General features: G+C 41.4%; 1 protein-coding gene across 2 annotated transcripts in view; it reads left to right on the forward strand.

The window, feature by feature from the left end:
* Positions 1 to 2465: 2465 nt before the first annotated feature.
* Positions 2466 to 13216, forward strand: part of AHCYL2 (adenosylhomocysteinase like 2) — a 161196-nt gene continuing 150445 nt past the window's right edge. Inside the window, exon 1 of one of the 2 annotated variants that reach the window (XM_080818004.1) lies at positions 2466 to 2890. In XM_080818004.1, the coding sequence (XP_080674130.1) occupies positions 2528 to 2890 (363 nt within the window). In that variant the 5' untranslated portion in view covers positions 2466 to 2527. The remainder of the gene's footprint in view (positions 2891 to 13216) is intronic. The other variant, XM_080818003.1, reaches the window with a different exon arrangement.

Consider the following 13216-nt stretch of genomic DNA (forward strand, 5'->3'; position numbering starts at 1 on the left):
TCCAGAAAGATGTAGATGAAACTTAACTGGTTGCCTGCAGGAGAGGAACTGAAGATGATTTACTTTTCATAAAATACTCTTGTATCTTTTGAACTTGGAAAAACAAACTAACAAATACATCTTTGATGAACTTGTGCTTAAGCATCCTGTATCTGGCATGGCATTTCCATCTTCAACTGTGCCTGGTGTCCCTCAGTAACAAAGACGGCAGGAGCAGCAGGTGTGTAGGGTAGAGTTGGGAATGGCTGAGGAGTGTGCCCTCATGTTTGGTCCTGACCATTGGAGGGTGCCTGGATAAATAAAGGATGAATATGAGTTTCTCTCCAGCGTTCCAACTCCTTAGGTTTTGTAACCACATCCCACTGAGGAATTAATTCCTCCCTTCAGTAATCAATTCTAGTCCAGGTAGGCAGCTGCTGTCTATGAGCTCCAACACATGCCAGGTGGTTGTACCACAGGTCCCTTGTGTATTAGGGGGAAGAAAGAAATCAGTTATAGAGCTGCTAATCTCTGCTCCGACAGCTGGAGGATGAAGCTCTGGGCTGTTTCTTTATAACAGGAAGGAAATTCTGAAAGCCACAGTGTGAAAAGAAACCTTAAGAAGCCCTTGGGTCTGGTGGACTTGTGGGCTTTGTGGAAATGGCAATGCTCACATGTCTTCCAACGCATAGTGTTAGGCATAAATTTGAAGGCCAGGATACAAAAGACTCCATTCAGGGTAAAACAACTCCACAAATGAACAGATTTCCCAAGACAGCTGAAGCAGAGGGAAGTAGGAGATCAAGGCAGATGATTTCTGCCTCTCTGCCAGGGAAAATTTAAGTTACTCTAAGGGCTAGATGCGCAGAGGTCTTTTGGGATTGTCAGAGCTACTGCCTACTCTCTGAACAACCATACACTGTAAGATTCCCCTTTGCCTCAGTTTCCCCGAGAATAGAGAATAACCTAACCCGTAATCTGTCAGTCAATTGCATTTTAGTATTTCTTTTTTCTTTTTATCAGGACTTATTTATTTGAAAGAGAGTGAGAGAGAGCAAGCACCAGAGAGGGTGTAGTGTCAGAGGGAGAAAGAGAAGCAGACTCCTTGCTGAGCAGGGAGTGAGACCCCAGGACCCTGGGATCATGACTTAAGTAGAAGACAGATACTTAACTGAGATGGAGCCATCCAGGCCCCAGTGTATTTTTTTTTCAGATATTATTTACAGAGTAAAATCTTATGGAATGTGAAATTTTGCATCGTGCTTTTTAGCATATTATCTAATCACAAGCATTTATTTCTCTCGATCACTAAAAAAAGTTCTTGGCAGACTTAATTTTAAAGGCTGTAACTATCCCTATTGCTGGACATTAAAGTAGTTTCAAAACCTTTTTGTTACTGAAAATAAAACCGCTACACGTCTTTGTGCTTATAGCTTTTAAAATAAAACAAAAGTTTTATCTGCCAAACCTACTTGGACATCAATAAATAATCTAAAACCTCGAAAAAAACCGTAAAACTACAAAGTAAAAAGTCATCTCAAATCTCATCACTTAAGGAACTCACTGTTCATTTCGTAGTTAATGCCTCTCTGCTTATGTATTTATCCGAATTTTATATTATTTCCCCAGCAGAATTAATAGATCAGATTTGGCCTTGCTTAAGGCTATGTATTATTCCTCAGTTTTGAAATTTGGACCTGGCAATACCTAACTTCTTTTTCAGGCTGATTTGAAACTTCCAAACTCAAAACGCGCCAGGATTTGCCACAGCATGTAAGGTCCTATTTTTATTCCTTATACAAACACAGCCATTAAAATTCGGAAAGGTGTGTTGGGGTCCCGACTTCAAAGAAATGGAAAAATCAAGCCTCTTTAAGCCTTGGGCCCCGCACTCTCTCCACGTGACGCCTCCGCTTTTCCTTTAAATGCCGGGTCACGTGATCACAGACGCTCACCGACGGAGGAAATTCTTGGCTGTCAGGGTAGGGAGTCATTCCTCCCCCCCCACCACCTTTCCAAGCCTAGGGTTCCTGGCTTTCCTTTCCCGGAAGCCGCAACTCCTGAGGAGACTTTCTTCCTCATCCTCTACGTCGTGTCATCTAATCTCACTCCTTTCCATCCCGTTAGTCGCGGGTGCTAGAGCTCCATCTCTCTTACAGAATCCCACTAGCGAGAAGCAGGGCCACTGGGACTACGGCTCCCAGGAGACATCGCGGGCCCCGCCCCCGGCGGCTCGCAGTGTAGGTCGGGGGCTGAGGTCCCACGGTCTTCTGGACGCGTGCTGCCCGGAGCAAGCGCACTACAGGTTCCGTGGCGCGTCGCGCGCGAGCCGGGCCTGGCCAGGCCGGGGCGGGGCGGGGCCGGGCGGGGTGGGGCGGGAGAGGCCGGGGCTGGCTGGCCGGCGGGCGGGCGGAGGAAGGGGGTGGGAGCGGAGGCGATGGAGGGGAGGAGTGGGGGAATGGGGGAGGGAAGGGGAAGGGAGGCGGGAGGCGGGGCCGAGCGGGAGCCGGAGCTGGAGTCTGAGCCGGCGGTTGCAGTGGAGGCGGTGATGTCGGTGCAGGTCGTGTCAGCAGCGGCTGCCGCGAAGGTGCCTGAGGTGGAGCTGAAGGACCTGAGCCCCTCCGAGGCGGAGCCGCAACTGGGACTGAGCACCGCGGCTGTGAGCGCCATGGCCCCCCCGGCAGGCGGCGGGGACCCTGAGGCTCCAGCTCCCGCCGCGGAGCGGCCCCCGGCCCCCGGCCCCGGCTCGGGGCCCGCCGCCGCTCTCAGCCCTGCCGCCGGGAAAGTGCCTCAGGCGTCGGCCATGAAGCGGAGCGACCCTCATCACCAGCACCAGCGGCACCGCGACGGCGGCGAGGCCCTGGTTAGCCCCGACGGCACCGTCACCGAGGCGCCGCGCACAGTCAAGAAGGTATTGGGGCCGGGCTGCCTCTCGCGGAGAGAGGGAGGAGGGAGGGGAACCGCAGATCCTCGCGGCATGGCAGCACCACCCTCCACGCCCTCTCTTCCGATCGTACTAGCCGGGAGAGCCCCTTTCCCCTCAGATCCGCGCTCTCACAGATCCCCTCACCTGCCGCCGGTGCTGGGGAACGAAGACTCCCGGTGGCACGGCCGTACTTCGCGATGAGTAACATGGAGGTAGCGCTCTCCGCTACTACTTGGAATAGGCAGGGGAGGAGAGGCACCTAATACTATCCTTCGCCCCCGCACCCAGCACACTCCCATGTGTTCTATTCCAGACTATTCAGGGAGAAGACCCTGATGGTATAGACAAACCTTACGGCTTCTGAGAGTTCACCCAGCAATAAGGGTGGACACATCTTTTCTATTTAGAGAACGAGTAAGCAGTAGTTAACCTCGCACTGAAATCCTGTCGCCTGGTTTCTGTACAGATGATGACTTTCTGCCTTTCTGTGGCCAACCGCTTCCATAGAGCAGTACTGATGCTGTGCCCTTCGTTCCAGATGCTGCAGTATCCTTGCATCTTCTCTGAATGGAGAGAGTCTCTTTCACTCTTTTCTCTTCCGAGATTCGTCCCCTCTGCTTAGTAGTTGGCCATCAGGATTATTAGACTGTGTGCAGAGAGAATGATTGTTTCATTCGTTCCTTTATTATGATCTGGAATTGTTAGGAAGAAACGCTTCTACTTTGGGGAAAGGCAGTCATTGTGAGGCTGTCTCATTCTTCAGCTTCTTCCAGACACAGCTCTGAAGAGGCAGTATAGTCTGAGAACACCAAGAAGTGCGTCTAGATGTGTGATACTCCAGTATTACCCTTACAGTTGCCATCCGTGGTGTGTCTCTCCTCTCGACAGCTAAATCAGCACAGGAAAAAGGGGGCAAATGTTGGAGAAGACAAAGATGGATTGTAAAAAGAGGGATTTATGGCTCTTAATTTCCAAGACATAATATGAACACAGTGATTTATGTTTTTTTTTAATTGTTGTGTATGGTTTTTAATTGCTTTGTCAGAACAGCAGTAAAGTGATGTGAAGTCTCTGATGGTTTCACTGTGTAAGACCCAGCTGAATTGGAACTCTGGATTCAGCCTAACTTTTATTGTAATAGTCTCATGATTAAGGTGTAAAGGACATAACCCTTTCATTCTAATTCTCTAGATGTAGGAGATAGATGATGTCAGACGCAAGACTAAAGGAATTTGTTTAATTATGCTTTAGGACAGTGTCCATGTCATTTGCAGTATGAAACTCTTCTGGGGTTGTGGGGGGAGTTGTAGGAGGCAGCACAGGTCCTAGAGGCTGGTAGTACCTAGATATGTGTCCTAAAATCTGAAACATTTTTGACTGGTTGAGTTGCTTTATAACTTTGGCCTAATCTTTTTCCTGTGATTAGGGATCTTTTCGTGTAAAATCTGTAATTTGATTAGATCTCTTGAGGATAATAGAGTTTAACAAATTACTTTCAGGGCATGGGATTTACAGTCAGGCATACCTGGGTTTCAATACTAGTATCCTCACTAACTAGCAATTTCTAAATTCTTTGAATCTTAATTTCCGCTTGTATAAAATGAGGATATTAATAATGATTGAGGATTAGAAATATTTGTAAAGGGCTTTAGCATTGAACTTGGCACATATGCTAGGGGCTTAAGGGATGGTAGCTATTATTATTAAGGATGATTTTCTTTTATTTGTCCTCCCATCATGATTTAAGTGCATGCCCTTGTGACCTCCCCTGAAAAAGGTATGCCCTATTCAATAGATTCTATACAAAGAAGCTAAAAAAATCACAGGCCAGCATATCAGTCTGTTTTTTCTTAAATCTAGATGTGCTTCTAGACCATTTTCCTTGTCAAGAACCACCTTCTTCCTGTTTATTCAACATCAGAATGTAGGTTCCATGATTCTAGATTTACTCAGCAGCCTCAAGGCTATGGAAGACAGGGCTGAGCTTGCCTTACAATGTTAATTGCAACCAGAAAACAACTTTTGCTGAAGTTAAACAGTTGAAGCTCTGGGCAAAGATACAGCCATATGACACAACTAAAGGCATTGCTGAGCTCCATTTTGGGGACAGAATCTTTAACTTTCTTGATATTGAATTGACTCAATTAAAATAAGTGCAAGAGACTGCCCTTCTTTCCCCCGGTTGAAAGTCACCTCACTAAGGGACTGCAGTGTGACATTTTGATTTGTTGAGTCTTTCTTGATTCTTAGATTGTTTATTTAAATAATCATTATGACCTCAGCACCCTTCTGCTTTTACTGTAGGGAGGGACTGGGAGAACTGGGGCTTGAAACAGCTGCCTTTGGCTGTGTAATTGGTAACTACTGCTTTTACTTTGTAACTGTCACATACAAGCTTATTTATCTTAAGTCACATTTTTTGTTGATGGTTTCCCTTGCACTATTCATGTATTTGTCATCAGTTTTCTTCTGTTACTCTGCTTAGCCACACAAGGGAAATAAACTTTTTATAAGAGCCAGAATTCCCAAGTGCAGTAGTTAATAAGAATGAACATATGGTATGCAGGTTACTTAGTCACATCTTATCTTTGGCTCCTGCCTCCATCTTGTAACTTGTGGTGCTATGGGGACCACATCTTGTCATGGTGGCTATCATAAATTTGTATTAATGTCTATCTTCATAAGCTCTTATCAAGTGAACCCAACCAAAAATCTCTGTAAGCAGTGATTTGTGAAATAGAAAGATAAATTCCAAGTGAATGTAGTAGTAATAGTTGAGAGGATTTCTTTCCTGTGTTCTTAAAAATGGGTTAGTAAGAGTGTCGTAGCACAGCAAGGAAAACAAGGCATGCGAGGATTTATTTCAGGAGAGTTCAAACTTTCTGATAGTAAGGCTGCAGGCCCAAGAACTGCAGGTTCGTGCTTACATCAGTATTGGTAATGATCATGTTCAAGCAGACTTTTTTTTTTTTTTTTTTTTTTTTGGCAACATATCCACTTTACACTGGATTTGTTTCTGTCAGCAAAGAATGAGTTGAGCCATGTTAGTTCTTTCTTGCCCTGAATTCTTTAAGCTCTTGATTTGGTTAATTATAGATTACTAAAATGGAACCTTTTGGTTATAGGCATGGGAATGTGGGAACAGTATGACTCCTTTTGCCAGTTAGGAAAGTACAGCCTTACAAAATGTTCAGTAAGACAGTTGGCAGATTGATCTGAATATGATTTACCATTCATTGGCCTTTTCTATTCCAGGAATTATTACATGCATTTTTCTAATTTTGACAACAACACATTGAGATATAGGTGGCATTATCTCCATGTTACAGATAAAGATACGAGGTCCTGAGAGATAAAGTGCCTTGCCCAAGGTTGTGTATCTAGTAAGTTGCAGAGGTAGGACTCAAATCTGTTTTAAACCTTTACCTATTTCCAAAGCCCATGTCCTTTTTATTATACCACACTGATTCTTTCTAAATTTTTAGATGCAGGATTCTGGTCTTTGCCCAGAAGTCTTTCAGAATACTTACTGAACTCCAAGGTATGCTTGTCTGGCCTAAGGTTTAGGTTGTTCCACAACCAAAGTGAAGAGAGTCTGAGTCAGAGTTCTAGGAATAGGACAGGGAAAAAAAAATTGTAAAATTATAAAGAAGAAGAGTATCTTATATATAAAAAAGTGTTCCAAGATCAATGATGCATTTCCACATCAATAATTTACTGACAATCTCATAAATTTATCCTTATTTTTTAAAAATGTATTCTTATTTTTAAAGTTATAAATAAATCTGAAGGACCTAAGAATATGCTCTTCTGCTCTGTCCAGCTAACAATTTTTTTCCTGTTAAGTCCTGCTTTCTTTATGAATGAGTCTCTGATTAAGCCTTTTGAAAATTAGGAGTAGTATATTATTATGTATTCTGGCTATATACCAGGCACTGTATTAGAGCCTTGCATGCACTATTTTACTTAATCCTTATAAGAGCTCTCAGAGATAGGTAGTGTTCTCTTTGTTTTATTGAGGAAACAAGAGTTTCAGAATTAAGGAATTTGTCTTAAGGTTACACATTCAGTAATGTGATGGAGCTAACAGAACTCTAATCTGTTTGACTCCAAAGCCCAGACTCTCTTGCTTTTCATTTGAAGTTTCATTTCCCTGTTCCAAAGCTCAGATTGAACTTTTAAAATCTTAGCTAATTTGTATACTTTTTGTGGATGTTTTTGTTATTTCACTAACCGGCAGTTTCTTTTTATTTATTGAGCTTGTTTAATGGTCTTACCATATATTTGAACATTTATGACTTTTCTGGGAAAGTAGCCCATATTTTGGATTAGTATAATTTGTGACTTCTATTCTCCTCAGACCTGGGAAAGATTGAACATTAGGAGGTGTTTTGGGACGTTGGTCAGAGCTGAAGTTGCAGTTGTGTATTTGATGTCTTGTCCAGTTAATTGAAGAAATGGATAATTTGTGAAGAAGGGAGAATGAGTTTTTTTTTTATTACAGAAAATGTTTCTCTATCCCGCAATGAAAGGGGAAAAAAAGATTTATTGAAAAATTTATTTAGACTCCTTGTCGAGTTGAGTTTATAAAGAATAAGCAGTTTCTCTCATGGTAGCCTTTGTTAAAATAATTGAGAGAGAAGTACAACTGAGACGGGTGGGAGAACAGTCCTGACAGTTGCTCTGATCCATCACTCTGCCATCATGTTCAGGTGGTATGCACAGTTAGAGGAGCTGAAATTCCATTTACCCAATAAAAGGTTAAGTAAGCTTGATCAGGTTTCTATGGAATTTGTAGGAGCTTTTTATAGTCTGAATGACCTGTGGCCTGAGAGTTCAAGCAAAGCAGAGGAAAAAGTGGTAGACTGAAATTTCTTCTGTTACACTTCTGAGCCTAAAAGTATTATGATTAAATTAAATAACTTAAGACATGATATCTATGATTTTTAGTCCCCTGTTCCCCAACTATATCCTGCAACAATTCAGTTAGCCATTTTCTTCTTGGACACTGGACACTCGTACAGCATTAATAAGCTAGTGATTTCCTATTCTTAAAGGTTCTATCAGTAGAAATATATTGGTTTGGGGCACCTGGTTTTTCTAAGCTCAGAACCTGTATGAAGGTAGAGTATAGAGGTTCTAGAGCTGGTTGACCATAAATTAGGCTTTTCCTTAGAGCCTTTCTGAATACTGCAGGGCTGTCATTGAGAGTTGAGTAACCTGAGGCTAAAACCGACTTCATCTTCCCTACAAGCTTATCTCCTGCAGAGCTCCATGTGTGCCCTGTGGATCACTCTTAACAGCTTTGGTACTGTTAACTACCTTTTCTTGGACACTCTTCTCTTGGCTTCAGTTATGACTCTTCACTTATGGCTGCCATTTACTGAATGCTTACTCTCTGCCAGACAGCTAGCTATCTTTTCTCATTTAATCCTCATAACAACTTTATCAGATAAATATTATTCTCTTTATTTTACAGATGAGAAAATATAGGCTCAAAGAGAATAATTAACTTGCTTGAGGCTTTGCCAGTCTGTGATGCCTTTGGGGTTAGTGAGATGAAACATTGCCCATAGCGACGATGGGAGGCTTTGCCACACTGCCAGCCCCTCCTTCTCTGACCACATTCCCATGTGAAATCTGCTTAAGCTCCTGTACCTAGGCTGCGGCAAAGACCACTCTGCAACTTTTTGGATTTCAGAATCCACAGTCCTCAAGGAGAAGGCCCAAACCACCATGCCTCACATCTCTGTTTACCTTATTTACTATCTGATGTCCAGTTATCCATTATCTTCTAATACTCAGTCCCTTACCTCTCTCCTCTTCCTCTCAGCTGATGGAGTTCCCCCAGATCTTTTCACCATGTCCTCTCCAACTTCCCCCTCCATTATCAGTAAACCCCCAAGTAGCATCAGCCTCTAGCAGCAAGATCAAGTTACGGGGGCAACAGTGGAGGAGTCGTTAGTGTGACACCTGGTATTCAGAACTATAATGGTGTAACCCAAGCCACAGCATCTCCTGTTTAACATTAGTGATCATGTCTTTGCTAACCCCATTCTTTTTTTTTTTTTTTTAAGATTTATTTATTTATTTATTTGACAGAGAGAGATCACAGTAGACAGAGGCAGGCAGAGAGAGAAAGAGGGAAGCAGGCTCCCCGCTGAGCAGAGAGCCCGACGCGGGACTCGATCCCAGGACCCCGAGACCATGACCCGAGCCGAAGGCAGCGGCTTAACCCACTGAGCCACCCAGGCACCCCTGCTAAACCCATTCTGTGTATGATTTTGGGTACTGTTTTTTAGCTCTGTGGCCCTGAAGCATGTTCTCCACCCTGAGAGCTGAACGATGGAGCTGAGAGTTGCTAGAGAAAATCAGAAAACGAGGCAGAATGATGTCACTGAATTAATAATTGTCAACCTCATGTGCATAGTCAGCATCTCCTAACAATATTATCCATTTCTCTAGTAAGTTCAGTTTCCTACCCGCTGCAAATGACTGTTTCATACTGTCTCGATTTCTCATCTCTCACGTGTTCTTTTTAAACCAGTGGTGTACCTTATACTTCAGTATAAAAACAGGAGCCACCAAAAGGGAATTCTTCATCTCTATACCTCCCAAATCGACAAACCTACCTGCATCTAGGGCTCGTATTTTTCTCCTTCACACCTGTCAGAGATCTCTCTCTCTACAGGTGCTCTAATCACATTCTTCTGTCTTAAAGAACTTCTTCCTTTGATTATTTCCTCTTTCTACTAAAGCTGTTCCTACAGTATTCCAACTTGATTTAATCTCTCCCATTTTGAAAACCCCATTCTCTAACCCTCATATCTCCCTTCTGCTTCTATCCTAACTTTCTACTCCCTTTCATAGCTAAGCTTATTAAAGGAGTTTTCAGCACACACTATGTACATTTTTTGCTTTCCACAAGCTCTTTAACTCACTCCCACCTTAATGCTCTGGCCAGAACAAAATCCTCTTACTAACATTGCTAATGTCCCATCAGTTTGGGAAACATGGCAGTCTGTTTTTTCAGACCTCATCAAGACCTTGGTAGCATTTGATACCAACTTCTCATCCAGACATTTTCCTCTCTTGCTTCCATGACACACCTCTTTATTAGTTTTCCTATTTTTCTGGCCACTCCTTCTCAGTCTCCTTTGTTGGCTCTTTCTTCTTGATCCTGAGCTGTCTGCTCTTCCATTGTGTTTTCTCCCTAAGTGATCTACACCATTCCTATGCCTTTAAGTGTCATCTACATCCCAACTACTCCCCAGATTATTTGTTTAGCTAAGGATCCCTCTTCTAAATGCCAATCTTATGTGTGCCCAACTGCCTGCTTGCAGTTGGACTTCAAAATTAATGTGTCCAAAATCATATTTTTGTCTTTTTTGTCTAATCCCTAAAATACGTTCTTGTTTTCTTTGTACCAGTTAAATGGTGTTTACATTATAATTTTCTTTCCTTTAAAAAATTGTTTTTAATTGCACAAGTCATGCCTGAATATTTTCTTGTAAAATAATATCGTTTAATGAAGCAGAAGTCCTTCCTTGGTCCTCAGCCAGTCTCATTGCCCTCTCCATAGGTGACTTCTGCTATCCATCAATTAATCTTTCTTGATTTTTTTTTTTTTACTTTACATTTGTATTTGCACATAGAGAAATTTGTAGTTTTATAATAACCTGCCTATAAATAAAAGCATACTATATATTTGCAGGGTTTTTTTTTTTTTTCTTCACTTGGAGCTCTTTCCATATCAATATATATAGATCTTAGTCTTTTTTTTTTTTTTTAAAGATTTTATTTATTTATTTGACAGAGAGAGATCACTAGTAGGCAGAGAAGCAGGCAGAGAGAGAGAGGGAAGCAGGCTCCCTGCTGATCAGAGAGCCAGATGTGGGGCTCAATCCTAGGACCCGGAGATCATGACCTGAGCTGAAGGCAGAGGCTTAACCCACTGAGCCACCCAAGCACCCCTATCTTAGTCTTTTTGACACTGAATTAATTTCCAAAGTCCATACCATTGTTGTTTATTAAATCACTCTTCTGTTGATGCATATTTAACTTGATTTTTTTTCCTTTATAGACAGTGCTGTCGTAACTACCTATATTCATGTGTCTGTGTGTGTGTGTGTGTGTGTGTGTGTGTGTACACCTGTATAGTAAGTGTTTTTCTAGGGTAGATACCTAAAAGCAGAATTCTGGAGTTGAAAGATAATCCATATTTTACTCTATTTTATTATTATTATTTTTATATTTTATTTTTTCAGTATTCCAAGATTCGTTGTTTATGCACCACACCCAGTGCTCCATGCAATACGTACCCTCCTTAATACTGCCACCAGGCTCACCCATCCCACCACCCCTTCTTCCCAATAATCCATATTTTAAACTTAATGCGTGTCATGTTGCCTTCAAAAATGTAGTACCATTTTACACATTAACTAACTATAAATAAGACAACCCTTTCACCACACCTTTACCAACCACAGGATATTTTTATATCTTTTATGAGGAAAATTGTTACTGTTTTTTTATTAGTGTTTTTCTTACTTAACAATATTTATTGAGTGACTTCTGTGTTCCAAATGCTAGGGATACAGCAGTGAACAAAATAGATGATCTCTGCCTTCCTACTGACTTCTGTTTTCAATGTCAGCTTGTAGGAATTCTTTACTCTTTTTTTTTTTTAAAGATTTTTATTTATTTATTTATAGACAGAGATCACAAGTAGGCAGAGAGGCAGGCAGAGAGAGAGAAGGGGAAGCAGGCTCCCCGCCGAGCAGAGAGCCCCATATGGGGCTTGATCCCAGGACCCTGGGATCATGACCTGAGCCGAAGGCAGAGGCTTTAACCCACTGAGCCACCCAGGCGCCCCGGAATTCTTTACTCTTCTGTAGATTTTTTTCTATTTTATTTCTTACTGACTTGTCACTTTGTTTATAATTTTAAAAGTTTTTATGTAGTCAGATTGGGAAATGTTTTTCTTCATGGCTTAAACATTTTGTGTCTTAGAATGGCCTTTTCTACCCCAGGTTTATAAACAAATTATTTTATATTTTCTTCAACTGTTTTTATGGCTGTGTTTATTACATCTTGGTCCTCAGTCCATCTGGAATAGACTGGAGTTCATTTTTGTTCATAATGTAAGATAGGGACTATTTTGTGATATAAGATAGCTCTATTTGTCCACAAATAAAATTTAATATTTTACTTTTTCAGGTTTGTTTTCTATTTCTTTTTCTTTAACTTCTCCACTGTTTTTATTTCGTTGCTTTTAGGTGGACATATAGATATAACTTTTGATTAAAGACTATTTAACTCAAGAATGACACTAAAAATTGTCATCCTGGCTGTACTAAGTGCTTATAATGAGTTATTCGTAGAAGTACTTGCTATTGTAGCAAATTTTATTTATTGTTTATAAGCAAACATAATTATAAATGTTTATTATTGTTCAGTGGATCTACATTTATGTTTTGATAGAAATTGGAGCCTCAGTGATATCTTAAATATACATTCTATTCTGCAGTGGTCTACAGAGGAACTTACCTTCTGCAATTATACTAAGTTGAAGAAGTGTGTGGTTCTTTTTCAAAATGACACCTTATTTTTTATAAGGCATTGCCAGGAATTGAGTACATATAATGAGACTGTAGGAAGAAAAAATTTTGCCCTGATTCCACAATTGTGTGCATCTACATTTCATTTTTTTTCTTTCTTTTTTTGCTTCTACCTTTCAAAGTTAATATTACCTCCTTTAGGTTGAAGAAAGACTTCTTTTCCTAGCAGGTAAATAAGGTGTCTTCTTCAGTAAAATTATTGGATAAAGCTTGACATGGAGTCTAGTCTTGGGTGACTCTGCTTTGGGAGACAGAAATGGAATAGGATTTTTTGCTACATTCATATCTATTGTTTCTGTAAGGGAGAAAAGATGATGGGTCTAATGCTATTTCCTTTTTAAGGCCTTTGCTGGACTATATTATAGAAATAGGGAACAAATGGGGTGCCTGGGTGGCTCGATCAGTTAAGCAGCTGCCTTCGGCTCAGGTCTTGATCCTAGGATCTGTCCTGGGATTGAGTCCCCCATTGGGCTCCCTGCTCAGTGGAGAGTCTACTTCTCCCTCTCCCTCTGCCTGCTGCTTTGCCGGCTTGTTCTCTCTCTCTCTGTGTCGAATAAATAAATAAATAAAATCTTAAAAAAAAAAAAAAGAAATAGGGAAGCAACTTTACTATTTCTGGATACTTCTCTAATAATCTCGCTAATGTGTTGTGAACTTTCGTGCAAAGACCTTTTATGTACTGTGTGCTAAA

This window comes from Martes martes (genome assembly GCF_963455335.1).
Source record: "Martes martes genome assembly, chromosome: 11".
Taxonomy (NCBI): domain Eukaryota; kingdom Metazoa; phylum Chordata; class Mammalia; order Carnivora; family Mustelidae; genus Martes; species Martes martes.